The 27,991-nt window shown below is 40.1% G+C and overlaps 2 protein-coding genes across 3 annotated transcripts; both read right to left on the minus strand.

Moving 5' to 3' along the window:
- Tmhs (Tetraspan membrane protein in hair cell stereocilia) lies at positions 1 to 27,958 on the minus strand. 2 transcript variants are annotated; one of them, XM_028183537.2, is made up of 4 exons: positions 27,287 to 27,876; positions 5,658 to 5,756; positions 4,942 to 5,088; positions 1 to 847 (listed from the first exon to the last, which is right to left on the minus strand). In XM_028183537.2, exons 1-4 carry the CDS (start codon positions 27,684 to 27,686, stop codon positions 654 to 656), a joined length of 840 nt encoding a protein of 279 aa, XP_028039338.1. In that variant the 5' UTR covers positions 27,687 to 27,876; the 3' UTR covers positions 1 to 653. The 2 variants fall into 2 exon arrangements, with proteins under 2 accessions (XP_028039338.1, XP_089595160.1); XM_089739034.1 differs by lacking the exons at positions 1 to 847; positions 4,942 to 5,088; positions 5,658 to 5,756 and adding an exon at positions 12,432 to 15,782 and having other exon boundaries at positions 27,295 to 27,958.
- On the minus strand, positions 9,575 to 12,191 carry Tektin-A (testis specific tektin). The gene has a single exon (XM_028183536.2). It carries the CDS (start codon positions 11,453 to 11,455, stop codon positions 9,929 to 9,931), a length of 1,527 nt encoding a protein of 508 aa, XP_028039337.2. The 5' UTR covers positions 11,456 to 12,191; the 3' UTR covers positions 9,575 to 9,928.
- Positions 27,959 to 27,991: the final 33 nt, after the last annotated feature.

Genomic DNA, 27,991 nt, shown 5'->3' on the forward strand with positions numbered 1-27,991 from the left:
AACGCTTATAATTTTTTTTATTATTCACAAAATACAAAAGGCTTTCTACAAGGCACTAGTTGGTTAGTTTGGGTTTCGTTACGTTGTAAAGTCGCTACAGTTCACACAGTTCGTACTTATGCACTAGTCGGTAGGACGCGAAGAAAACCTCTACCGCTCCCTCTCAGAAGTTACCATAAATTTAATCCGTTCTTTTTTTCATTAATTTAAGTAAATTTACTATACCATCCGAAGATCTAGTGTTAAAGTATATAACCGATGGTTTTTATTACCTAAATATAATAACAAATGTTAGGTACAAAATCTTACAGCTAAATCTAAATTATTTACATTTTAGTTTAAGAAATATATACTTAAAAATATATAATATTAGTTTAATAAATTTTAATTTAATTTGTTCAACCGTTTTGTACGTTACAAGTTTATTTATAAGACTTCACTTATTAAGTACTAGATGTTACAATTAAAAGTATATTGTAATGCATTAAAACTACACCTGTATTGTTTCTTCCTTCTCTAGTGTACAAATTTGAAATAATTTATAAAAGCGCCATCTCGCGGAAATTACCGGTACTATTTATTAAAAATTACAACGCCATCTAGCGGCAGCGAACACAATGCTCGGACGGAATTTTAAACGCTTTACAGTTGAATTATAATTGATAATTATGCATTGTGTTCGCGTACATTCCGTGTTTGGATCGCGCGGTCCGTCCCGAGTAGTGGGAGTACGTGTCCATGTCCATGGGCGCGTGCGGGTGCATGATGAGCACGGGCTGCAGCGCCAGAGACTTCCTAGAGCCGCTAACAGATGTCGCGTCCGTCACGTAGCCGTTGTTGACCTCACCTGCAATTGAGAATATGACATTTTGTATGACGAGAGCCAGAACCATATAATATTATATACATTAAAATTTAATGCCAGGACTCCTCACTTGGTAGCAGCCAGACCGACTGCATTATTATAATTTGCGTAATTACTGGTGGTAGGACCTCGTGTGAGTCCGCACGGGTAGGTACCACCACCCTGCATATTTCTGCCGTGAAGCAATAATGCGTTTCAATTTGAAGGGTGGAGCAGCCGTTGTAATTACACTGAGACCTTAGAACTTATATCTCAAGGTGGGTGGCGCATTTACGTTGTAGATGTCTATGGGCTCCAGTAACCACTTAACACCAGGTGGACTGTGAGCTCGTCCACCCATCTAAGCAATAAAAAAAAACCTTTTTCAAACCACGATATATTATTGTATTTCTGATGCGCGTACTTCACTCCCGCGATTTTATGATCCAACAATATTTATGCAATTTGCATAAGTAAAATTATTTGCAAACCTTTATCACTAGGTCTCACAGAAGGGACATATTCGACATCTAAGTTGTTTTATTTTAAAAATTAAAACTTATTTAATGGTTTAAGCCCGCGTTTTTTTACTATCATTACATTACTTCTGTCATTTCGAATGCTCAACATTTTATTACACGATGTTATTCCTTCACCGTGGAAGTCAATCGTGAACATTTGTTAAGTACGTATTTCATAAGAAAAATTGGTACCCGCCCGCGGGACTCGAACACCGGTGCATCGCTACACACGAATGCACCGGACGTCTTATCCTTTAGGCCACGACGACTTGTATTTTAGTTGTTACTGGTAGAGTGGAAGGAAGGGGTCGCGGAACCACAGACCCGTGTGATGGTCTGACCAGGTCTGCATCGCTTTCGGAGCCACCTTCGACGACACTCTTTCAGTAGCCGAATACAAAACTAGAGCATGACATCGCGACAACGAAAATCACGCACGGAGGTCACAACCCTCGGACATGAGGGGGAGGATCACGCCAGACTACCAGACACACATACCAGATCAGAACCCCTTATCTGGAACGTCTTGAACAGAAAACTGTCCCCGATCTCGGGGTACCGGGTTTAGTCATAGTAACAACCATTACGCCAACAAAACAATCGAAATAAGTGATGGGTAAATTGAAAAAATGAGGGAACGGCAAAGTTACCTACAATCACTCGAACAGCGAATTGGACGGGAGAAAATATTAATTTATATAGATATTTTTTTTATCCTACCTATGCTGATAGCCTGGAGAGACTATTTCAGCTTCACCCTATTGTGTTTAGGTGAGCTCATAGGGCTCAAACCGGAATGTGGCTAACACTGACCCTAGCAAGAGCAGTGCTTCGCAGAATCTACCACCGGATCGGAAACGCGACCCACTGAGAAGATCCGGCGAGAAACTCAGTGGGCTGTGTCTATGGGTTAATTCGTTCGACGGGTTCGACGAGGACGGCGACCGTATATATCACATTTGCTAACAAAACAATAGAAATAGAGGATGAGTGAATGGAAAAATAATAATGAGGAAATCGTAAAGTTACCCACAAACCTTCGAACAGCGAATTAGACGGGAGAAAATATTAATTTATATATCACATTTGAGGTCGCCACCGGTCGTATACTCCTTTAAGCATATTATTATGCGTGACACGTAACACTAACACGCTTCTGTTACTTAGTCTCTAAAAGATTCTAACCTCGACTCTAATTCTGATCAAATATTCTAATTTCTAATTTAATTGGCGTTCGTAAAATGATTTTATGTAATTCTTAGGAATTTCGATAATGTGTTGCAGTAACAGCGCTCTGGTGGGTGCGGTCGGACTTCGGGGCGTTTCGAAAGAATACGATTTGTGCAAAGGTACCTGTGACAAGACAGACACGCAAACCCTCGGGTTAGTTTTTTTTTTTTTTCCTGCCTTAGCTGATAGCCTTGAGAGGCTATATCAGCGGAACCTTAACTAGTAGTTCAGCTCACGGGGCTCAAACTTAACGACGTTGCTAACTCGAACCCTAGCAAGAGCCGTGCTTCACAGAATCTACCACCGGATCGGAAACGCGCCCGCTGAGAAGATCCGGTGAGAAACTCGGTGGGCTGTGTCTGAGGGTGACTCGGGTTAGAAGATCGATAGAGGTAGTAGTCGTCGAGGCCTAATGGATAAGACGCCCGGTGTGTTTATATCGAGCGATACCACTGTGCCGGTGTTCGGATCCCGCAGACAGACTAATTTTTGAAATCAAATATGCACTTTTTTATTTTTATTGCTTAGATGTGTAGACGAGCTCACAGCCCACCTGGTGTTAAGCGGTTACTGGAGCCCATAGACATCTACAAAGTAAATGCGCCACCTACCTTGAGATATAAGTTCTAAGGTCTCAAGTATAGTTACAACGGCTGCCCCGCCCTTCAAACCGAAATGCATTACTGCTTCACGGCTGAAATAGGCGGGGTGGTGGTACCTACCCGCGCGGACTCACAAGAGGTCCCACCACCAGTAAAAAACCACTTAACTGTTCACGATTCATTTCCACGATCAAGGAATAACGTGGTCTAATAAAAATCAAAACCGCAATAATTCATTAATTATAATTTGCGTAATTAATAGGCAATTTGTTAGTTCGACTTAATATCTCAATGCGAATGGGCGCATTTAGGAACGTTGTAGATGTCTATGGGCTCAGGTAGCCAATTAACACAAGGTGGGCCGCGAGCTTATTCACCTGACTGAATAATCTATCTATATATGTTGTTCGTTAGTCTCGTTAAAACTCGAGAACGGCTGGACCGATTTGGCTAATTTTGGTTTTGAATTATTTGTGGAAGTCCAGAGAGGGTTTAAAAGATAGATAAATATGAAAATGCTCGGAATTAAATAAAAATAATTTTGTTTTTCCTTTGATGTGTCCCCCGTCGGACGGATTCCTTTTGTTTGTTTTAAGTTTATTATATACAAAAGTTTAGGTCTTTTATTTATCTAGTGAGGCACTACGAAGTCTGCCGGGTCAGCGAGTAAAAAATAAAGTTACAAATTTTCCATATTTTTTGGGTAGATAGATATGCATACCTAACAAACACAATTGATTTTAACGTTACCACAAAAATAATGTCCATACTTAACCAGCGTTTAATTTTAGTGACCACGAGAAGTATGGACTGCTCCGTTACGTTATAAAGGAAATAATAAAGTGAAAATAATAAAAGCGTAGAATAACGCGTGAAGCGTATTTAATTTAAAACAGTTTGTTTGATCGTTATTTTTAATGCAACGTTACAATTACAAACAATCTTGATAGTTCGATGCTTATTTGTGTAAAGGATTATTGTTTTTTTTTTTAAATATGTTTTCGCTTCGCCCCCTACCGCCCGTAAGTGCGAGGTGCCGGTGGGGGACAGGGGAATACAGGATACACCCGAAGTTGTAACTTCGTACAGTTTTTTTTTTTTAATTGCTTAGATGGGTAGACGAGCTCACAGCCCACCTGAAGTAAACGGTTACCGAAACCCATAGACATCTATAACGGAAATGCGCCACCCACCTTGAGATTATAAGCTCTTAGTATAGTTACAACGGCTGCCCCACCGTTCAAATTCAAAACGAAAGGCATTACTGCTTCACAGCAGAAATAGGCAGGACGGTGGTACCCCTCCCTGCGGGGGTCACAAGAGGTCCTACCACCAGTATTACTGTCGGCACAACGGGGACGGTAGCCACTCAGAATTCCTCGACGGTACTGACATAACCGATGTCCATAGACCAAAGTGAACATTTCCCATAATCAATAAAAACCCTATTTATTAGTTCCGGTCATCGTTCTCATCGAAAACGTCGCTTGCGACGAAGGGCTCGACGAGTAAATTAACACATAGACACAGCCCACTGAGTTTCTCGCCGGATCTTCTCAGTGGGTCGCGTTTCCGATCCGGTGGTAGATTCTGCGAAGCACTGCTCTTGCTAGGGTTCGTGTTAGCAACACCCCCGGTTTGAGTCCCGAGAGCTCATCTACACGTTAGGGCGAAGCTGAAATAGCCTCTAAAGGCTTTAGAAGTCATGTTATAGGTAAGGTTGTCGGCGATGAGTTCCGCCTACCTTTGTATAGCGACGGCGGCGGGTACCCGGCGTCGGGTCGCAGCCGCACGTGCCGCGTGGCCAGGATGAAGGCGAGCGCGGACAGCACCGCTCCGTCCAGACACCCTATCGCGGCCAAGATGTACGCCCAGCGTATGTGGCAGCCGCCTGGAACAGAATGGATATAAGTGTTACCGGCGCCACGAGATTCACTTCGATAAAGCGGCACGACACGAGAACCCTCTCATCGTGGCCGCCGGTAACTACATTCCCGATCCTGCAGACAGGATGGAAAGCAGTCGACGTCGCCCCAAACACGTCATTTCGGATCCTCCCGATTCACTAACGGTGCTTTTAGGTACCTCAAGCACCGGTCATCGTTCTCGTCGAACCCATCGCTTGCGATGAAGGGCTCAGCGAGTAAATTAACCCGCAGACACAGCCCACTGAGTTTCTCGCCGGATCTTCCCAGTAGATTCTGCGAAGCACGACTCTTGCTAGGGTTCGTGTTAGCAACGTCGTCAGGTTGCTAACACTCACATGAAGTGAGTGAGTGTGTGCGTGAGCTCACCTACTAGTTGAGGTTACGCTGAAATAGCCTCTCAAGGCTCTCAGATTAGGTACGATAAAAAAAAAAGGCAGAAATAGGCGGGGTGGTGGTACTTACCCGTGCAGACTCACAAGGGGTCCTACCAGCAGCAAAGGTAGAACGATTCCTAAAAGTTGATATAACTGACCTAGTTTATATTGGTCGGCTGTGGGGCCGCACGTCTCCTGGACTGAGGTCTCGTTCCAGCCGGCCGGGTACACCGCCACTCCGCCGACCAGACTCAGAGCTGAAATAAAACAACATAGGTAACCATTACACACATACCGGTTTCTTCATTACCGTTTTATTACAACGTTGTGAAAGACTGCATTTCGTCTTAATACATTTTTATTACTTTAAAAAAATAAAACAACTTATTTTATCCGCTTCATGATCAGACGTTACATTTCAATACTTTTGTGCTAATTTTGAAAGAATATGTAGGTACTGATATTCAAGATTCGTGAAAATATGTAATATAACTAAATTAAAATCTTGATGACTAGTTTTAAATTATATTAATTAAAATGTTAGTGCCTAATCTATGTCAAAAATCATCTGTTTAATGTAAATCTGTTGCCTACTATTTTCATTTTGCGCCTGTTAGTAATCTACTAGTGGTCCCGCAGTAATCGAAATTCGACTATAATTAATTGAAATTGTAAGTTTGTGCACTATTATGATTCTATTTTCAAAGACTATTTATACTTCTATAATCACAAATTTCGCCAAGACCACACTATAGAAAAATATTAATAGACAAACAATATTTAATCTATTCCACTATTCTCAATTTGACCACAGACGTCAAGAACAAAAGTTTGACAATAATTATATAGTATGCATGCGTGTGTGCGTCAAATACGTGGTAGTGTGTGTAATGTTTTTTTTATTGATTTAATGTAGTTTTTAGGCATAATTTTAAAAAATATTTACATTCTGCACTCCTTCTCTATATTCTCTATAAGTGTGGGAAATTACATACTCCTCCGTCCGCGCAATTTTCGTAAAGAGGGATACAAAGATTTTCCTTCACGTATTAATATATAGATGATTAAAATTTAAAGATATTTATGAAAATGTTATCTAAGAAACAATGAAAAATTGTACAATGGAGTTTTATCATTGTGTGTCACTATTAAGGTATTCTTCCTAAACAGGGATAGCCTAATCTCTCCGTAAACAGAAGGCCGCTTCAGATTTCTTTTAATTGTATTTACTGCTTATAACAAGCATGAGTTCAGAAATCGTGTAGACGAGAATTATTCGTATGACGCACTGGACCTTAGAAACTATCAGAAGGGAAAGTTTTCAATGCGACGCTTGATTTGCGTTCAGTTTCACTATAATTATGTTGAAAACTTCGTAATACCGGACAGTGTTGCCAGTGGTGAGAATGTAATTTTGCTGATAACTTTTTCTTAACTTTATGCGCAAAGGGTATCTTGACGGACTTAATGCTTAAAGCTTTCTCTATCACTCAACCAAAGTGACAACAATAAAGAATGCTGTGGTAGATGCAATGTTTTATGGAAAATAAAATCTATACTAATATTATAAAGTTGAAGAGTTTGTTTGTTTGAACGCGCTAATCTCAGAAACTACTGGTCCGATTTTAAAAATTCTTTCAGTGTTAGACAGCCCATTTATCGAGGAAGGCTATATGCTATATAACATCACGGTAAGACCAATACAAGTGGAGCACCAATAAAGAATGTTTCAAAATAAGGGTTTAAATAGATCCTTAACATTCTACAATTCTAAAATATTTTCACTTTCTACGTAAATGAAGTGGGGAGTAAAATTTAGCGTTATGCCAAAGTAAGTATTCCACTCGGACGGTGTCGCGGGCAAAAGCTAGTATTATAATTTATGCATATTATACATATACTGCCAATTTATAAATCCTATGTGCCATACGTATGATTAAACCGAAAATACTTATATGGAAGATGAGTAGATAAATAATTCATGTTTTTTTTTATTATTTAAGTCCACTAGCGAACTCACATAAGCACGGCTATGCAGACAATATTCAGAGTCTGTGTCTGTATGACGAGAAAATTAACCCACAGACACAGCCCACTAAGTTTCTCGTCGGATCTTCTCAGTGGGTCGCGTTTCCGATCCGGTGGTAGATTCTGCGAAGCACGGCTCTTGCTAGGACCAGTGTTAGCAACGTTAGGTTTGAGCCCCGTGAGCTCACCTACTAGTAAAGGTTACGCTGAAATAGCCTCTCAAGGCTCTCTCCCTAGCCTCGGCCTCTAAGGAGGGTGGCGGCATTCACATTTTTGTATCTATGGCTCCGGTAACTGCTTCGCACCAGCGGTCCGTGAGCTCGTTTAGCGATCAAACCTTCAGTAATTATTGCAAAAAATAGTTCCCTTTGGCTCGTGTACTACTTAGTTACACATATGTATGTATGTAACGTAACTAAGCACATTTGCAATTATTTCCCCGGCATGTAGTGAAAGGTGTCATTCACAGAATCACATCGTATGTAATTGAATAATTTCGCAATTACAAATCACATTACATACGTGATACGGTTGCGATGTGCGAATTATCATTTGGATTTCCGCGTTCTGTGCGTTGCAAAGATTTTTGTTACATTTATATTACTGTGTCGTTTCATATTAATGTCTATAAGTGTTCCTGAAAGTCTTGGAAGGATCTCCTTCTTGTCTTTATAACACATTCTAAGCAATGTTCATACTGCTACTCAGCTTGAGACATGAGGTTGAGTATCAATCCTATTACGCTAATTCCAAAGAGAAAATTAAACGCTGGATATAAATTTGTTGGTTTTAGAGTCACGTTTGACATCATTAGGCCTCCCGTAGGTCAAACACGAAAATCTATTGAATTCGTAAAGTAAATGTATCGATACGAAAACGGATCCATTATATTAGACGGTAGTACTCGATAGCTAGCCTACGAGATTTACTTTACCGTTCTGCTTAGTGCGAGTTTTTTACCCGATGATATGCAGGCGAAGTAAAATGTCCTTTAGAAATAAGGTGACACTCTACAAAACTTGCATACGCCCCGTCATGACCTATGCAAGTGCAGTGTTCGCTCACGCGGCCCGCACTCACTTAAAATCATTCCAAGTCATTCAATCCCGTTTTTGCAGGATAGCCGTCGGAGCCCCGTGGTACGTGAGGAACGTCGACCTCCATGACGACCTGGACTTAGAGTCCATCAGTAAGTATATGCAGTCGGCGTCGATGCGCCACTTCGATAAAGCGGCACGACACGAGAACCCTCTCAGCGTGGCCGCCGGTAACTACATTCCCGATCCTGCGGAAAGAATGGGAAGCAGTCGACGTCGCCCCAAACACGTCATTTCGGATCCTCCCGATCCACTAACGGTGCTTTTAGGTACCTCAAGCACCGGTCACCGTTCTCGTCGAACCCGTCGCTTGCGACGAAGGGCTCGACGAGTACATTAACCCTCACACACAGCCCACTGAGTTTCTCGCCGGATCTTCTCAGTGGGTCGCGTTTCCGATCCGGTGGTAGATTCTGCGAAGCACGGCTCTTGCTAGGGTTCGTGTTAGCAACGTCGTCAGGTTTGAGCCCCGTGAGCTCACCTACTAGTTAAAGTTCCGCTGATATAGCCTCTCAAGGCTATCCGTGAGCTCACCTACTAGTTAAAGTTCCGCTGATATAGCCTCTCAAGGCTATCAGCTTAGGTAGAAAAAAAAAACAGTTTTTTATCGTTAGCGCCCCTAGCGGCAAACGTAGACAAACGTTCCAGCTCCATACAAATTTAAGTTAACTTTTACGATATCGAGAACGTTAAAAACTCGCACTAAGCATACGTGTATGTGAAAACAATTTTCGTGCTCTCGATCATGAGTATAAGTTTCGAGTTTCGAGAATGTGACGAATCAATTGCAAAATGAAAGTAAATAAATTCATTTGCGCTGCTGAAATTTATTCTTTTTACGGACGACGGCAGGGGCGTTTTTTTTTTATTTATTGCTTAGATGGGTGGACGAGCTCACAGCCCAACTGCTATTAAGTGGTTACTGGAGCTTATAGACATCTACAACGTAAATGCGCCACCCACCTTAAGATATAAGTTCTAAGATCTCAGTATAGTTACGACGGCTGCCCTACCCTTCAAACCGAAACGCATTACTGCTTCACGGCAGAAATAGGCAGGGTGGTGGTACCCACCAGACTCACAAGAGGTCCTACCACCAGTAAAAAACGTTGCGGGCGTTGTTTAAATTCTATACATTTTTTCACGATACGAATACTTTTTCGATAGTCATTCGTGTTCTAACCTCGTGCATGTTTGTCGAGGTCGAACGAGCAATACACAGCGTGGACCATTTCAAACGTTTAATAAAAATCAACTGTGAATACAAAATTAAACCACAAAAATTTTCCAATTTTAATAATAAGTCATCCGGCTGCAAATTCTTCAGGAGTGGGCATGTGAGCTCTAACTCTGGCGCACCTGTCTAGATCAATATTCAAACTTTTCCTTTTACAAGCAATCTGCTTTTCCAATTCACCCCTGTACTTCATCAAATCCGATCTAATGATCTCGGCCTCTCGCAGTTTCCCAGATAGAGACTCACATGTTTCTCTTACAAACTTAGCTTCAGCCATCAGAGCATATTGGGCCTCGTCTCTGCAGTTTTCGACATTGGGACGGTCATAGTTCCTAGCATGTAGCCTCGTCATCACCAATTTATTTCTTTCGTCTACCTTCCTTAAAGAATCTTTAAGTTCATCTATCAAATTCTCTATATGTGCAAGTTGCTGTAAGTTGATTTTTAAAGTTTCTTCTAACTTTTCGCATAGTTCTTCGGTAGCAGACACAGTTTCGGCGAGTGCTGCATTGGTTCTCTCGGCTTGAATCTTCATGTCTTGAGAGCCTTTGACGATCGCAGTCATGAGATCACCTCGCAAATTTTTCGATTTCTGTCGAACTTCCTCGCAGTTTCTGATGCTTTCACTACAGAAATGCTCCCAATATTCTAAGGTTGTGGCGTTTTCTGGCCACCGAGCGACACCAGGGTGCCATAATAATAAATTCGAATCTGGTGACAATTTCAAATTCTGTGTGTCCAATTTCAAGGAAACCATTTTGTCGCTCCAATCAAATTCAATGCTTGCTTTAGCTGCTTTGTTCATAGACATTTGTTCCTCAACTTTGGCTAAAGTGTCCATGAACACTCTCCTTATTTCTCCAACTATAGCCACTTCTTTGATTAACTCTTGTTCAGCATCATCTCTAACTAAATCTGGTTCATATCTATTGGTCCTAAGCTCTAGGCATTCTCTAGAAATAGCTTCAGGAAGCATCAAGATCCTACAAGCACCTTTAAGTCTACCTCTATCCTGATCTAACACGTTTATTTCATCAGTAATAGCTAGAACTGCTTTTTCCACTTCTCTCTTCCAATGGCTCAAATCTTTAACTCGTTTTTCTAATTTGTTATTGACGTCTGCCAATTTGTTATCCATTCCAGAGAAAGCATTTGCTAGATCTTTTTTTGTGGTCGTTTCCCAGTTTCTAGCTTTATCCGTCGCTCTTGGAGTTAAAACATATTCATTGTTCTTTCTCCACTCGCCTGTCGAATATCTAGTTATAGAGTATTTGTCTACCACAGGTCGAACGCCTGTTGTTCCCGCGTGTGGCGTCCAGTCGATGTGTCCTGGAGCCCAAGGTCCAATTGGGCCCATGCCTAGAATATCCCCACTGGTAGAGTCTGTAGGCTGCGGTAGATACCTTGGCGGTGCTCCTGGAGGATAAATCTTTTTCTCAGGAGGTTGTATCAAGCCAGGGACGTAAGGAGAAGCGTGTGGATTTTCTGGACCTCGCGACATTCCAGCTTCCAGATAAGATATAGTCTCTGCTGGCGGTTTTATTGTTGTTGGACAAATATATGGGCATGTTTTGCTGGGGTCTTCGGTCGTCATATTTACAAGAATTTAGTAACGTTGACACAGCTGTATTGTTTGATAAACTACAAACAAAAATGTTAGGTAAACGTAGACAACAAACGTGGTAATTGTAAATGACAAGATGTCATTCGGTTTGATATTTAAAGTTAATATAATATTAATGTTAATGAAACTTTTTACGGAGCAAATGAGAATTGTCATATTAAAATCTGCCTGTTTCTGGTGCGAAGTAATCGGTGGTGTTTCGATTTCAAATAATGAAAAGAAATGTCTCAAGTCGGGTGGCGAATTGTGTAGAATTTTTTTACTGGTGGTAGGACCTCTTGTGTGTCCGCACGGGTAGGTACCACCACCCCGCCTATTTCTGCCGTGAAGCAGTAATGCGTTTCGGCTTGAAGGGTGGGGCAGCCGTTGTAACTATACTGAGACCTTAGAACTTATATCTCAAGGTGGGTGGCGCCTTTACGTTGTTGAAGTCTATGGGCTCCAGTAACCACTTAACATCAGGTGGGCTGTGAGTTCGTTCACCAAACTAAGCAATAAAAAAAAAAAAAATCACCAGTCAATATGTCACAGCTTGATAGCCCTATGATCAGCAGTGGACGTCTGTGGACTGATGGATTTATGTATTTGCTACTTGCCTAGAGGTATGAAGTCAAAGTCTCAAACCGGATCGTATTATTGCTTCGCTTGACTGACTGACTATCATCCCGCTGTCGCTTAATTTCGTATTTTTTTGTTGCTTAGATGGATGAACGAGCTCTCAGCCCACTTGGTGTTAAGTGGTTACTGGAGCCCATAGACATCTACGACGTAAAGTTACGACAGCTGCCCCACCCTTCAAACTGAAACGCATTACTGCTTCATGGCTGAAATGGGCAGGGTGGTGGTAACTACCCGCGCGGACACACACAAGACTCACAAGAGGTCCTACCACCATCCATATCTATTAGTTTTTACTCACAACAACAACAATTCTCTCACAAGCAATTACGTTCGTTCTTACAACACGAATTGCAGGAACATTTCGGATTCTCAAAACACCCGAGGTGGTATCTTGTGAACGTGTAACACTTTGGAGGTCGGATTCCATTGTTCAATTTTCCCAGACTCGTGGGAGTTTGGAGTTACGGTTCATATGTGAGCACAGTTCGTTTCGTGATTGATTGTTTCCGTCCGGGTGCCAATGCTGTTATTTGCAGTTGATCGCAACGACGAGATTGAGTTCGAGGTGTATGTTTTAGCGCAGTGCGAGGACATAATAATGGTTTTATTACATTGGGATAACGATGTTGATTTGATAATAAGAATTAACATAACTATGTGAGAGATTACTGCCATGTTTAATTCGGTGGCCTCAGTCATACTTTTAGCATTAGGCAGCGGTTTGTCTGTTGCTATTGCTGATGTCCATGAACGATGCTGACTACTTATCGTCGGCGACCTAATATATGTGTAGGTATATACGACAAAGGGAAGATCTTCCACCGAGCGGGTGATATTGCTCGGTAGACCGACGGTCCGAATGTTGTTGTTCGGAACTTGTATATTATTATATGCGCCTTATCTTGAAAATGTCGTAAGCGAGATTCAGGCATCTGTCAATTATCTTGCGTTGTATGATGGCTACCCACCACACATGTTTCTCTTCCAGGTTAAGGCTTTACAGAGCACGCATGGATAGGTGACACCTCCACCGTTAAAAACTAGAAAATGCATTTCGATTTGAAAGATGGGGCAACTTTTTTGACTGAAGGTGGTGGCATACATGTGGTATTGACTACGGGCTCCGGTAGTCCATCATGCGGTCCACGGGCTCAAATCAAGTTTGGGATCGAGGTTTCAATTCTGACTGCACTATCCCACCTTTCAAATCGGACCCATTGCCTGATTTACGACAAAATGAGGTATTCAAATTTTAATTGACAAAGATATATAACAATAACTTAGATAAGCGCTTGTGAAACACCAAAAATCAACGGAGGCTTTTCATCAAAGATTACGAAATGAAACCATATAACTGCAAGAATGTGTCGATGTGTACCGGAAAGAAATAGCGTAACTATAAAAAGGTGTCATTATAGATGTTGCACAACAATGATCTGAAGACGAACGTTTTAGTGAAAGGATTGCGGTAAAACTTGCCGCGGCGCTCGTTGCGAAATTATGTGCTGCATCTTACTGTGTCGTGAGCTACTAAAATTAATGTAATATTATATGGAATTACGTTTCTTCAAGAACAAATAAAAAATGAAACAAAATAAACATAATTTTTGAATACCAACGTAACGATAATATGTACGCTCATTAAGTAGTGACCAACCTAATGAGCGCCGATAACACCCGTATGTTCGTCAGAGACGAGCACACGACCTATCTGATGGTTAGTGGTTGTCGTCGCTCAAGGTCTCTTCAATGCCAGGAGAACACCAAATCCCCGCCAACCGCAGAGAGCTAGCTCCTCTCAAACCTGACTTGAAGAAGAACATGTCTCAGCACTCGGGAAATATGATATATTATGTTCATTGTAAGGTTAAAATGAAATGAGATAAACATTTCAAAAACTCAACACCAAGACAAGCTTTGAACCCCAATTTGCAGAGGCTTCAATCATTACGGCCGTCACACTGCAAACTACTCATGCCAGCTACCCGTAAAACTAGAGGCAGGTTAGTGGTATATATTGTGGTGGTGGCATATTTGTTAAAAAACATAATAAAAGATAAACACTGGATTGAACAGTTTAGAATATCCTTATTAGTCACAAGAAATTTATAAAAATTGCTTTTTTCAAAAACTCAAACTTGTGTTATATAAGAGACTTGCGTAACATTAAATTTATTTGTCTCAATATCCGGCTAGTTCTGATGCAGAAGGATAGTGGGACCTAACCATCCCACACCTCTCTCGATCAATATTTAAAGTCTTACGTTTCGACGCGATATCTTTCTCCAAACCTATTCTTTTCCTCATCAAATCTTCTCTTACTCTTTCTGCGTTTCTCAATTGTCCGAGCAGAGAAGTAACTGTTTCGTGTATAGTTTTAACTTCATCTATCAATCCTAAATGAGGCTGATCCCTGACGCTTTCGCCGTGCGGTCTCCAATTATTTCTATTATCGAGTCTCGTTTGGGCCAATTTCATGGCGGCATCCATTTTTCTAACGGAATCTTTCAGATTATCAATTAAATTTTCCATATCTGCTATTCTTTGTAGGGTATTTCTGAGCATTTCTTCTAGTTTAGTGCATAATTCGGATGTTAAGGCCACAGTTTCCGCCAAAGCCATGTCTGTTTTGTCGGCTTGGTTTCTTAGCTTTCGACCCCCGTTTACTAGAATAGCATTTAAGCTTCCTCGTAAATCGGCTGATTTTTGTCTGGCAGCTTCACAGTTTTGTACGTTGTCTCGACAAAAATATTCCCAATATTCTAAAGGAGCACTGTAGTCACCAAACCTCGTTGATCCAGGTCGAAACATTATTGTATTAGATTTCGTATTGATTCCCAAGTTGATAGTTTCAGTATTATAAGCCATAGCTTTATCGCACCAGTCGAATTCAATTCTGTGTTTTGCTGCCTTGTTTATGGCCATCTGTTCTTCGATTTTTTGTAGAGTTGTCTTCAAAGTTTCTCTTACTTCGCTTACCAAATTCATTTCCTTGATCAATTCTTGTTCTGCTAAATCTGACACTAAGTCTGGTTCGAATCGATTCGACCGTAGATCGAGACATTCTTTGGATATCGATTCTGGTAACATCAATACTCTCGATGCTCCTTTTAATCTTTGTCGTTCTATTTCAAGGAGTTCTACTTCTTCTGTTATCGCTTTACAAGCTTTCTCTACTTCGACTTTCCATCTAAATATATCCTTAGCTTTTTGTTTCAATCGTTTGGTGTTTTTGTTTTGATGTTTATCGATGTTTCCGAAAGCTTGCATTATCGATGTTTTAGCATTATAATCGACAATGTTCGATTCATTAATCACTTCAGGATCTAGTACTTTCTCGTTGTGTTTTCTCCATTCGCTTAATGAGTATCGGCTGATTGAATATTTGTTGACACCAGGTCTTGTACCGGTCATGTTTCCTAGAGGAGTCCAGTCCACTTTTCCATCAGGCCCCGGTTTAAGATTAGATAGATTTTCTTCCACTGTTGTCTGTTTCGTAGGTTCAACAACATCATCTGTTCGTTCATTTTCTTCGACACTTTCAGGTTTGATAACATCTTTTGCTTCTTCTATAACCTGTTCGGGAGTTTTCTCGGCTTTTTTGAATGCACCAATATCTGTGCAGACTTTTGGACATTTGTCGTCATCGGGGAAAGAAGTCAGAGGTGTTGACATCCTTATTTTCAGTTGGAAAAGTAACTAAAAGTAAGTTCTAAAAGTAACTATGACAGTAAAATGTAAAACTTTAAACTATGGACATTCAAGTTGTCATAGTAACTGTCATTGTCACTTAATAAGGTAGTGTTTGTTACACCCAGTCTTCGATAGTTAAATTCTCCTTAGTCATCGCATTGAAGAAGTCAGTGCGAATTACAATATTTTCGTTTCATTAAGAAATAGTATCTAACTTGCTGTCGAAATCAAATTGTTTATTCAGTTTACTTAAAATTATATGAAAGTGGTATCCACCTAACGTAAATGCTATCTGAGGGTTTAAAAATAACATAGATTTTAATCTATATAAGTACTTTAGAAAATAAATATGGTTTATGTTACAAGGAATTTCCCGACAACATGATACGCAGTTTCTGCCTTTCACGAAATCACTTTCTATGCTTTTGCTCTATTACAAGTTTCTCATTACAGTAATTTGTAGTTTGCTTTCTGTTTGTTCGTGACAATATAATTAAATGCAAGTTTTCTTTACGTCACTTTAGAATATAAAATAGATTTTAGGATTCCGTAGCGAAACAGTTAATCACGGAATCCTCAGCAATTCGTCTAGTCAGATCCGTGATCTGTCTTTACGCGGAGCTTAGCTAGTCTGAAGCCGCCGCGCTGTAGCACAAAGGTTAAGAAGCTTGGTGCATTCGTATCTAGCGAAGCAATTGTGCCGGATTTTAATCCTGCTGGATCCAATAAAATAGGTACTGAACATGAATGACTTTGTAGCGTGCAACATTGGCATGTCGGGTTGCACTCGGGCGTCATCGGACGCGATCGGAATTCCTGAATGGCAGGTGTCCCCTGACAAAAAAAAGGTGTCCCCTGACGTCATCACAACGAGATTCACGCTTTTTTTTTCCTACCTAAGCTGATAACCTTGAGAGGCTATATTAGCGTCGCCTTAACTAGTTGGTGAGCTCACGGGGCTCAAACCTGACGTTGCTAACACGAACCCTAGCAAGAGTCGTGCTTCGCAGAATCTACCACCGAATCGGAAACGCGACCCACTGAGAAGATCGGCCAGAGACTCAGTGGACTGTGCCTGAGGGCCGATTTAAGTTCAATATAAAATCGAAATTTTAGTTCAATTTGTATCGTCTAGCGTCGTTTACTCCTTTCAGTTTATATTTTAATATTGTACACATATATCTGAACATATAAATATTATTGAAATAGTGTATTTGAATTTTATATATTCCGAGTGAAAATTTCCCGCGAATACGGAAACCAAATAACAAACCACAACTTCCATAAATCACTTGAATGACTCAACTTCATGAATGACTTCCACGGTGAAGAAGGAATATGGTGTAAGGGTAGGGGAAAACGGGTAGGAACCTCCGCCCTGCCTTTTTCTGTAGTGAAGCAGGAATGTGTTTCGGTTTGAAGGGCGTCTGAAGAGCAGCCATTGTACTGTAAAAACTAGGACTGTAAAAACTACTTTAAACTCATGTCACAAGATAAGTAGCGACGTTTATTTTGTTTATGTCTATGGCCATCGGTGACCACTTAACATCTGGTGGACCGTGTGAGCACGTCCAATCGTCTGTGTATGCAAGAGTTAGACAGGTAGTTTAGAATTCCCAAGAAACTTTCAATGAAATTTAGATCATTATTATGTAGTTTAGACAACCCGTATCCTTGGCATTACTGATACTCATGAGCCTGAGTCTCGCATTTGAGCCGAGTGCTCTTCGGATTTCAAAAGCAATTAGATAATATTATATAATCTAATCTACACTATATATTATATAATCAAACAACTAAATCTGTTATCATAAAATTTATGATGATGAAGCGTGGACATTTATCTTGAGGCACGCGGTATTCCGTTGTCATCAAAGCCCATAGACACAAAAAATTGAATGCCACTATCCATTATGAGACAATAAAAAATGGTAGAAACAAAAAGAAATCCGTAGAACATTAGAATTGTTTCAACAAATCGCAACACTACAGTTCAGTTAATAACAGTGTCATTATTATTATATCACAGATGACTTTTACTTTTCCCGTCTGGTACTTGAGCCGTGTCGCGCTGAGTATATTGCACTTACTCGAGAAACGAATCAAGACAAGAAACCGTTCTTCACAAATGAAGGTGGTTTCAGTACGGAGTCAATACTAACCCATCGACACAGCCCACTGAGTTTCTCGTCGGATCTTTTCAGTGGGTCGCGATTCCCCTCCGGTGGCTAGTCTTAGCAAATTCTCTCAGGTTAAACTCAGGTTGACTCTCAGGTTATCCAGGCATAGTTGAAATAGCCCACCAGCGAATAAGTAGGGGGGAAACCCAGTCAGCATGGTAAAAAAAATTCAGTCGTTTCCGAACTGTAGCCCATAGACATCTACAACGTAAATGCGCCACCCACCTTGAGATATAAGTTCTAAGGTCTCAGTATAGTTACAACGGCTGCCCTACCCTTCAAACCGAAACGCATTACTGCTTCACGGCAGAAATAGGCAGGATGGTGGTACCTAGCCCGCAGCCCACTGAGTTTCTCGCCGGATCTCCTCATTGAGTCGCGTTTCCGATCCGGTAGTAGATTCTCTGAAGCACTGCCCTTGCTAGGGCCAGTGTTAGCATCGCCTCCGGTTTTAACCCTGAGAGCTCACCTACACGCTAGGGCAACGCTGAAACAGCCCCTAAAGACTATCGGCAAGGTAGGAAAAAAAAGGGAAACAATATAAAAGTCTTTGATCCGAAGTCTGTATTCGTTTACAGCTAAAGTAACTCAATTATTGCTACATCAACTATAGAACGTTAGCGTTCAAAATATAGTGTATTTATTTATCGTGCATGAATATAACATTATTCTAATGAAATACGAAGGCTATGCGCTATATTTTTCATTTGAGTTCTCAAGTCGCAATAACAATAATCCAAATGATCGGATAAACGGTTGATACTAATATTAGTCAGAACATTACACAAGGTCAGACTTCAACACCTGTTCGAGCACTGCGGTCCTCTATTGTCTCTCTGTGCCTTTCGTAACACAACAATCACAGATACATATTTGTATGGTCGGGTATTTGTATGTATTGACATGTACTGCTGACGTCACGAATTGAATGCAGTCGACTCATCGACACGGAGTCGGTCCAAAGCACGTGATAGGTATGTATTTGCTTCGAATTGGGATTTAAGTCCCGGTAGCATAACTATATACATTTACGCCGGACGTCTTACCCATTAGGACACGACTTTATGGGTTATGCCCTAATGATCATTTTTGCTTAGTTTTCATCCTAAAAAGGATGCATATAGACGCAACTCAAACACAATTATAACCGGTCATCGTTCTCGTCGAACCCATCGCAAGCGACGAAGGGCTCGACGAGTAAATTAACCCACTGAGTTTCTCGTCGGATCTTCTCAGTGGGTCGCGTTTCCGATCTGGTGGTAGATTCTGCGAAGCACGGCTCTTGCTAGGGTACGTGTTAGCAACGTCGTCAGGCTTGAGCCCCGTGAACTCACCTACTAGTTGTTAAGGTTACGCTGAAATAGCCTCTCAAGGCTATCAGCTTAGGTAGGAAAAAAAAACAATTATAAACCCAACTTTCCACATCGCGGAATGAGCAATGCTTTCCTCTAGATTTTCTCTTCGCCAATTAACACTGGTTTTAGTTCAATACTCTTAATATTTTTCGGTCACTTAGCGGTAACCGGTCTGCGAATGTTGATGAAGTCATCGTACGGTATATTCCTTCACATACTAATGCTTTTGTAAATGCCAAGGTGTATGTGTGGCTGAGATATATCGGTGATTTTTGTTAGTTTACCTTCGCTAATAATGTTTTATTGAAGCTTCAACCGATCAAACTTTATTAATGTCTCGATGTGGTTGGTTGATTCGTCTAACGCGGCAGAATTCGCCTTGTGCTTTAAACGGGCTTTGGTTACCACAAAAAGGCACTAAAATATACACAGGTTGTCGTGTCGAGCCAGGTCAGGTTTTTACTGGTGGTAGGACCTATTGTGAGTCCGTACGGGTAGGTACCACCACCCTGCCTATTTCTGCCGTGAAGCAGTAATGCGTTTCGGTTTGAAGGGTGGGGCAGCCGTTGTAACTATACTTGAGATCTTAGAACTTATATCTCAAGGTGGATGGCGCATTTGCGTTGTAGATGTCTATGGGCTCCAGTAACCACTTAACACCAGGCTTGCTGTGAGCTCATCCACTCATCTAAGCAATAAAAAAAGGCAGGAATATACAATTTAATCATATTCCTTTATAACTAGTCACACCGTCGCTATTGAATTAATAAAAGTATTTCCCACTGCGTTGGTCACGGCGTTATGGAAAATGCCTCAAATAAAAAAAATGTTTTTTAACTCAACCGGTCAAACCAGCGAGCTCAAAGAAGACGAACAGAAAATTAAAGATACAAAGTAACTGATATTAATCTTTACCAAGTTTGTGTTAGCGCACTTTCTTTTATGACAAATCTTTTGGCTTATAAGATGGAATTGATTAATTTATCTTAGATGAACTTCCTAATTAGGTCGAGGCTTGAGATTTTAAGCAGACTGAAGATAACAACGACAAATAGAACAGCAAAGTTTTTAATTTGTTTCCTAAATGATTTATTTTTAACGTATAGTTTTCAATATTTTTATTAGGAGATCAACAAAATCTATAGTAATATAGAAATCTACAGTGGTTTTTACGGATGTTCCATTATAACTACTGAACCGTGAATCCGATTGACTAGAAACTTGGTATCCATGTAGAAAATGGATAGGCTAACATTTATGTGAGTGTTGGACTCCTTAATAATAATGACAATAAATAATAATGTTAATTTTAAATGCTCAGCGAATTGGGCGAGTACGGCTAGTAATTCTTGTATTATGGTGTTTATTGACTAAAGGCTACAGGAACTAGTAAAGGTCAAGGACTCAACTGGAGCCAAACATTTAAACCAACGGAAATATTAAATGCCACACTAAACAGCTGCCCTATTGGAAACCGCGCGTTGATTTGGAAACTCGTTTCTGATGGGAGATAATTTGAAACATGACTCGCTTCATTTTACAGCAGAATTCTTGTTGCATGACCGCGCTGTTTTTTTTAAATAAATTTGTGGGCTCCATGGCACCATGGTTAGTGAGCAAGATTGCAAGCAAGGAAATCAGCTTGAAAGGACTTTTTTTTTTATTGCCCTTGTAGGCAGACGAGCATACGGCCCACCTGACGGTGAGTGGTTACCGTCGCCCATGGGCTTCAGCAATGACAGGGGCAGAGCCAAGCCGCTGCCTACCGCTACCGCTAGGTACCACCACCCTGCCTATTTCTGCCGTGAAGCAGTAATGCGTTTCGGTTTGAAGGGTGGGGCAGCCGTTGTAACTATACTTGAGATCTTAGAACTTATATCTCAAGTGGCGCATTTAGGTTGTAGATGTCTATGGGCTCCAGTAACCACTTAACACCAGGTAGGCTGTGAGCTCTACCAATCTAAGCAATAAAAAAAATCTAAGTTAGTAACAAGATCAGTTAATATCGCATGTTGCTTAATGCTGACAGTTAAAGATCCGACATTCATTTTAATTCCTATTAAGAGTAATAGGAGTCAGCAATGCTGCAATGTGAACTTCAAGGTCTCGTATCGGATCGATTACAATCGATGCGAATACGACTATCGGAATAAATGCGTGTCTATTTAACATTAAATACTATAAAATTGAATATTACATATAGTTTCACTTTGATTTGTGCTCAAATGTTGTGGAAAATGTTGCTTTTTTTTAATATTATGCAGACGTATATGTCAATCTTTAGAAAAATAATAGCTTTTTTTTTTTTTCTTACCTATGCTGATAGCCTTGAGAGGCTATTTCAGCGTACCCTAGCTTGTGTAGGTGAGCTCGCGGGGCTCAAACCGGAGAATTGCTAACACCGCCCTAGCAAGAGCAGTGCTTCGCAGAATCTTGCAAGGTGGGTGGCGCATTTACGTTGTGGATGTCTATGGGCTCCAGTAACCACTTAACACCAGGTGGGCTGTGAGCTCGTCCACCCATCTAAGCAATAAAAAAAAAAAACTACCACCGGATCGGAAGCGCGAACCACTGAGAAGATCCGGCGAGAAACTCAGTGGGCTGTGTCTGTGGGTTAATTCGCTCGTCGAGCCCTTCGTCGCAAGCGACGGGTTCGACGAGGACGGTGACCGGTGCTTGTATTGCCTAAAAGCACCGTTAATGGATCAGGAGGATCCGTGATGACGTGCTTTGGGCGACGTCGACGGTTTACCGATCGGTCTACAGGATCGGGTATGTAATTTCCAGCGGCTACGATGAGAGGGTTCTCATGTCGTGCCGCCTTCTCAAAGTGGCGCAGCGATGCCGACTGTAGATACTTACTGACGGGGTCGAGCTCCAGGTCATCGTGGAGGTCCACGTTCCTCTGGAACCATGGTGCTCAGACGGCTATCCTGCAGAATCGGGATTGAAATAATAGCAGTGTATTTTTCCAGTTAATGATAATCCACGGTGAAGAGTCAATATGAGATTATTTGGATTTTTATTGATGTATTCTTCGTAGTGGCAACAGGTCAAGAGGTTTAGAGATTGACCAGCGCGTACTATTATCACGCCCAAACGCCATTGATTTAGATGGGTGGACGAGCTCACAGCCCACCTGGTGTTAAGTGGTTACTGGAGCCCATAAAACGTAAATGCCGCCACCCACCTTGAGATATGAGTTCTAAAGTCTCAATATAGTTACGGCTACCCCGCCCTTCAAACCGAAACGCATTACTGCTTCACGGCAGAAATAGGCAGGGTGGTGGTACCTACCCGCGCGGACTCACAAGAGCTCCTACCACCAGTAAAAAGGTCCTACCACCGCTAATTTATTTACCGCCAGATTTATCGAGGGTATTAGTCTGCAGAAGATTGATTTTGAAAAACATGTCAAGTTCCGTTTCAAATCGTAACAAATGGGCTGCTAAACGTCTAATAGAGAATATAATTGTATGTATTTGCATTCCGCAAAATCAAAATGATGACCGTATCATCAATCAATCCATTCGGAGAAAGTTATCGTAATCATTTTTATTTCCGCCATTTTCACTTTTCGATGACTCCACTGCTGGGTGCGCCAGTGACGATTCACACGACTTGACCGTTCTTAGTACTCACTTAGTTCCCAGTATTTCTTTTGTGACTTCTTTTATCTATATACTAGCGACTCGCCCTCGCTTCGCTTCGGAAACTGTAATTTATTATTGATTTCTCCACTATTTAATGGATGTTATTATACACATAAACCTTCCTCTTCAATCACTCTATTTATTTAAAAAAACCGCATCAAAATGCGTTGCGTAGTTTTAAAGATTTAAGCATACGTAGGAATATAGGGACAGAGAAAGCGACTTTGTTTTATACTATGTAGTGTATGTACTATGTAGTGACTACACCTTCTTGATTGATAGATCCTATTTTACCATTATCCCTCTGCGACGAATCATATCTATCACCATAGATAGCACCCTTTCTGCTGTGACTTCAGCAACTCTAGTTACAGTTTATTAGCTGACAGTAAGAATGTCTTTAAATAGATTTAGTGAGAAATTATTTTCCTTCGGGAAAACTCCGATCTTTATCGGAATACGATGACACCCGAACTGTCAATGAATGAATGATAGTATTAAATTAGTGACATTTTCATATCCATTAATAAGGAACTTTATTGTTTAGTGTCAAATGTCAAAATGAATAATGTAATGTCATTGTATAATATAGAGATGCTACAACCATAACAATTATTGCTTAAAACGGGATATTTACCAGTGTATACGAAATGAGTTCCCGATATTTTTAAGTAATAATTGTTATGTTCGTGACCATGTTACTTTAAAATCATAATTATGTTATTTTATACAATGACATATGCGAATCCAAAGAATCCTTTGTCCGTGCTATTAGAACCATTATACAGTATCATTATTGGATACTCTGTGTACGTGATATGCATTATGATCATGATTAATAATAGTGAGAAATGATTACAATCTTTATTCTTTATTGATAATGTTTATCGTCACGTTTTGATTGTTAATTAACACTGTAACACGTACCGTGTCTTTTGAATATATTAGTATCCGTACTAGGTATCAGAAAGATATCAATTAGTATTTTATTGGGATATCATTCGTTAACAGTTTATAATAAAAAGCTTGCTAAAGGACAATGCCCAAAAGTGGGCCAACTTTATGTCAAAACTATTTGTACCTGAAAAACTATGCCTTATTTTTTCACGTTGTTTAGTTTATGTATCAACATTTCTTTCGCCCTGGCATTGTTTTCCAAAAAAATAAATTACTTATTTGATAACATCCCAAAACTATCCATGCCATAGTTTTTAAATTCGCCAATAGGCAAAGGGCTTAGCCCATACAGCCTTATAGCAAACCTATATGCTGTCAAACGAAAGAGTTGTTTGTGACTTGAACAACAAATAAAAAAAATATAGCTAATGCTTATAATTCACAGGCTTCTTAGTTTATTTTTGTTCAATTCAATATTTATATATTGTAATAATAATTATTACTTAAAACCATGAATTATTTATTATTTTTAGATACTAATTTTCCATTAGTAAAAATATCAATGGCCTACCATTACTCTATTCTTATTATATATGATCAGAGAGTTTTGGCAGCAACCCGAGTGAAGCGTCACTTGAATTTTTGTTTTAATGTTTTTTTAATAGTTTATTGTGTAATTTGTATTATTTGTATTTGTAATATTGTGTATAAAAGGTCTGCGTAAACTCATGCTCAGTCAATGTGGTATTCGTCGAGTTGACGTCAAAACTCCCAAAAAGCAATAAAAAGAGACAGATACACCGGCTTTTTATTGACATAAAAAATATATAACTTCGACAGACTAGGCTGTATAGGCTACGCTCTTTGCCTGCTTATTGGTGAATTTAAAAACAACAACAACAATATCGTTGCCGGCTTCCGGATTTTCATTTCATTTTATTATTATTATGAGGATATAATAATAATAAAATGTACGTAAGGGCTTATTTCTAGCAACATTAACCACAATTAACTTATTTAATACTGTAAATAATGATGAGAGCGATTATTGATTTCGAAGAAAACAATTAACAACTTAATTTTAGCTGCAGAAAAAAACAGATTTCTCTTAAACCTGGGTGAGAATATAAATATCGTTTTCTGAATATGAAACGATATTTCTTTGTCTATCAAATGAAGTTAAAACCATCATGACAGGACAACTTTTTTTAGGGGCCCAAACGCCCATAGAAAATGGGCATTGTCCTTTAGTCTGTTTTCTTTTTTTGGTTAATTTGGAGAGATTTCTAATACTTACCGACAGCCTCTCTGTTTCAGTTCTTGATGTTATGTACACTTTTATAACAATTACAATCACGATAAGCTTATAATTCTCCTTAAGTAACAATCTTAAATCTTGACTCTACTTAAAACACGTAACTACCTTAATTAACTTCACGTGCACAGTTGAAAAAGAAAGTCCGAAATATTTGAAATACCCGCTGCCATTGTTTTCTCACTTCGTGCAATTAGTTTTTAGAAAGTATTTTCTAGTTTTTATTGTGTGCCCACACACGTAACGTCGATGTCTTCGTTGGTCTGGTGGTGACCTTGGCCACGGGGATCGTCTACGTTTGCTGTTTGGAGACAGTAATAGGGTTGTTGAAGGTTTTGACATTTAATTGTCTCATCATCAGCCTACCGACGTGCATTGCTGGACGTAAATCTCCCTCAAACTTCGCCAAAATGACCGGTCTGTAATTGTCTGGATCCCCTTAATAAATAAGTGTGTATTTTTCTGATGCCCATAACAGGCGAGGAAGTTTTATTCTTGGCCGTTGAATGTGACGTAATTTCGTGGAATTTTAATTTCTCTATTCTGGTATATTATTTATTTACAACCTTAGCCTATTTAAGTGAATATTTAAGAATACTATTAATACATATACATATATTGTTATATAGTCATTTTGTAGAATTTATATTGTTTAAAAAAAGCGTATTGAGTTTTGAACAATAATTCGGTAACAATTGCATGTACTTATTTTTCGGCCTAGTCATTTCATCAGTAATTTTTTGTATATAAACGAAATCGTAATAAAACATGCGTATCATGCCAGCACATTAACGGGCCCAATGTTCCCACCTGCCACCATGCCGCGCCGGATGCACTGACCACCTGACTTAGAAAACAATTTCTATACTAAACTCGAAGTTGTCAAATATTTTATCAAGTGAAACAAAGATATATAAGAGTATACCGGCGGCCATATTGAAATATCTCTGTTGAGTTGTAATATGCAATTTGCAACCCGTTTTATTTATTTATTTATTTTCTCTACCTAAGCTGATAGCCTTGAGTGGTTATATCAGTGTAACCTAACAAGTAGGTGAGCTCTCGGGATTCAAACCGGAGGTGTTGTGTTAGCACACTAACTCTAGCAAGTTCTTCGCAGAATCTACCACCGGATCGGAAACGCGACCCACTGAGAAGATCCGGCGAGAAACTCAGTGGGCTGTGTCTATGGGTTAATCTACTCGCCGAGCCCTTCGTCGCAAGCGACGGGTTCGACGAGAACGATGACCAGAATTTTGTTTTATTGCAAAAAAAGTTGTTAATGCATCTATTACAATTTCTTACGCTATTGTATTGATTTTGGTACCTAATTGATTAGTGACGTCGTCAGGTGATTAAAATTAAATGGCTGCGACGATAGATCTAGGCGTTAATGGCCGTGACGCACCCGAGGCCTGGCCTAATTTCCGGTCGGAGACATTTGACATTCGGGGTTTAGTTGTGTCTTTATTTTTTTTATACGTTTGTGTTTCTGGTATCCGTGACACGAGAAAATCTTGGTTGGATATTTTTCGTATTTTTTTTTTGTTACAAATCTCTTAAGTAGTTTATAAATTAAAAAATAAACGTTTTATTTGAGACAAACCGCAGTTAATTCTGTCTGGTTCGCGGCGCTGGTGTCAAAAATCTGACCGCTTCAAGACTTGTTCTACAACGCTGCAAGGTCAACAATAAAATGTATGTATGTTGTGTAACTTTCACTTTGAGGTGACTATCGGCTTAGTGAAGTGAATTTTATTGATATAGGGAATCTTGTTTCGTACTACAAAAGTAGGTATTTAATTTCCAACGTGTTTTTTATGTTTTCGAGGGAAACCAGTTCCCGAACCACTTCTTGGTTGTCTTCGTTAACGTGTGTTAAAAAAATATCAACGATCTTAAAGATACAGCCAATTAAGTATATTCTTAAAAAGCCGTCTGAAGAAAACATTGCGTCTTTATGGTATAAATATGAAACGAATTATTGACATTGTCAGTACCACGAAATTAAGTATTTAAGACAACAGTTAGAAAATAAAATGAAATTATATAGGGAAAATTTTCATTCATTGTAAAACTCCACTTACCCGAAAACAGCTGGATCCACCCGCAAATGTGAAAGACGGTCGTGGATTGGCAGAAGAAGAACAATAATAACGCGCAGATAGTAAACAAGGACATTGCTACCGCCACCCCGACCAAAACAGTAGCTATTTTGAACACAAGACCGTCTATAGATAAGAAATCTTCGAGCTTTCCTTTGCACTCTTCTAGTTCGTCGGTTCTGCAAATCTGCCACAAGCCGAACTTCCTAGGGTACTCTGTATCCAAATCGCCGATCCACTCTGGTGTGACGAAAGCAACAACGTTTATAATCGCGTAGCAGATCGTGAAAATGGCCCAAAGCACGCCGATCGCTTTCGAATTACGTACATAGTTTGTAGCGTACAAATGTGATGAATCAACGTATTCGATTTTGGAACCCATTTTTTTAATAATTACACAACACTACTTGAACACAATCTAACACATTTTTGTGATGTCCTGATTTACGGCGCGAACAACTTTTTCTTTGTTTTCGAGGACGTTGTAAACACAACACGGCCGGGACGACACTCAACTTGAGCGAGACACAGCCTCTCGGCGTGCACCTTTCAACCGTATGACAGACGGAGAGGGTCGAGAGGGGATAACGGAACGTCTCGCAGCTCGCAAGCGAGCGAGCGTGACCTATTGCCTTAACTTTTTGCTCAGCAGTAAATGCCTACTTACTTAATTCTTTGAGTTTTCAC

The sequence above is a fragment of the Bombyx mandarina genome, chromosome 28, assembly GCF_030267445.1.
Source record: "Bombyx mandarina strain Sakado chromosome 28, ASM3026744v2".
Lineage (NCBI taxonomy): Eukaryota > Metazoa > Arthropoda > Insecta > Lepidoptera > Bombycidae > Bombyx > Bombyx mandarina.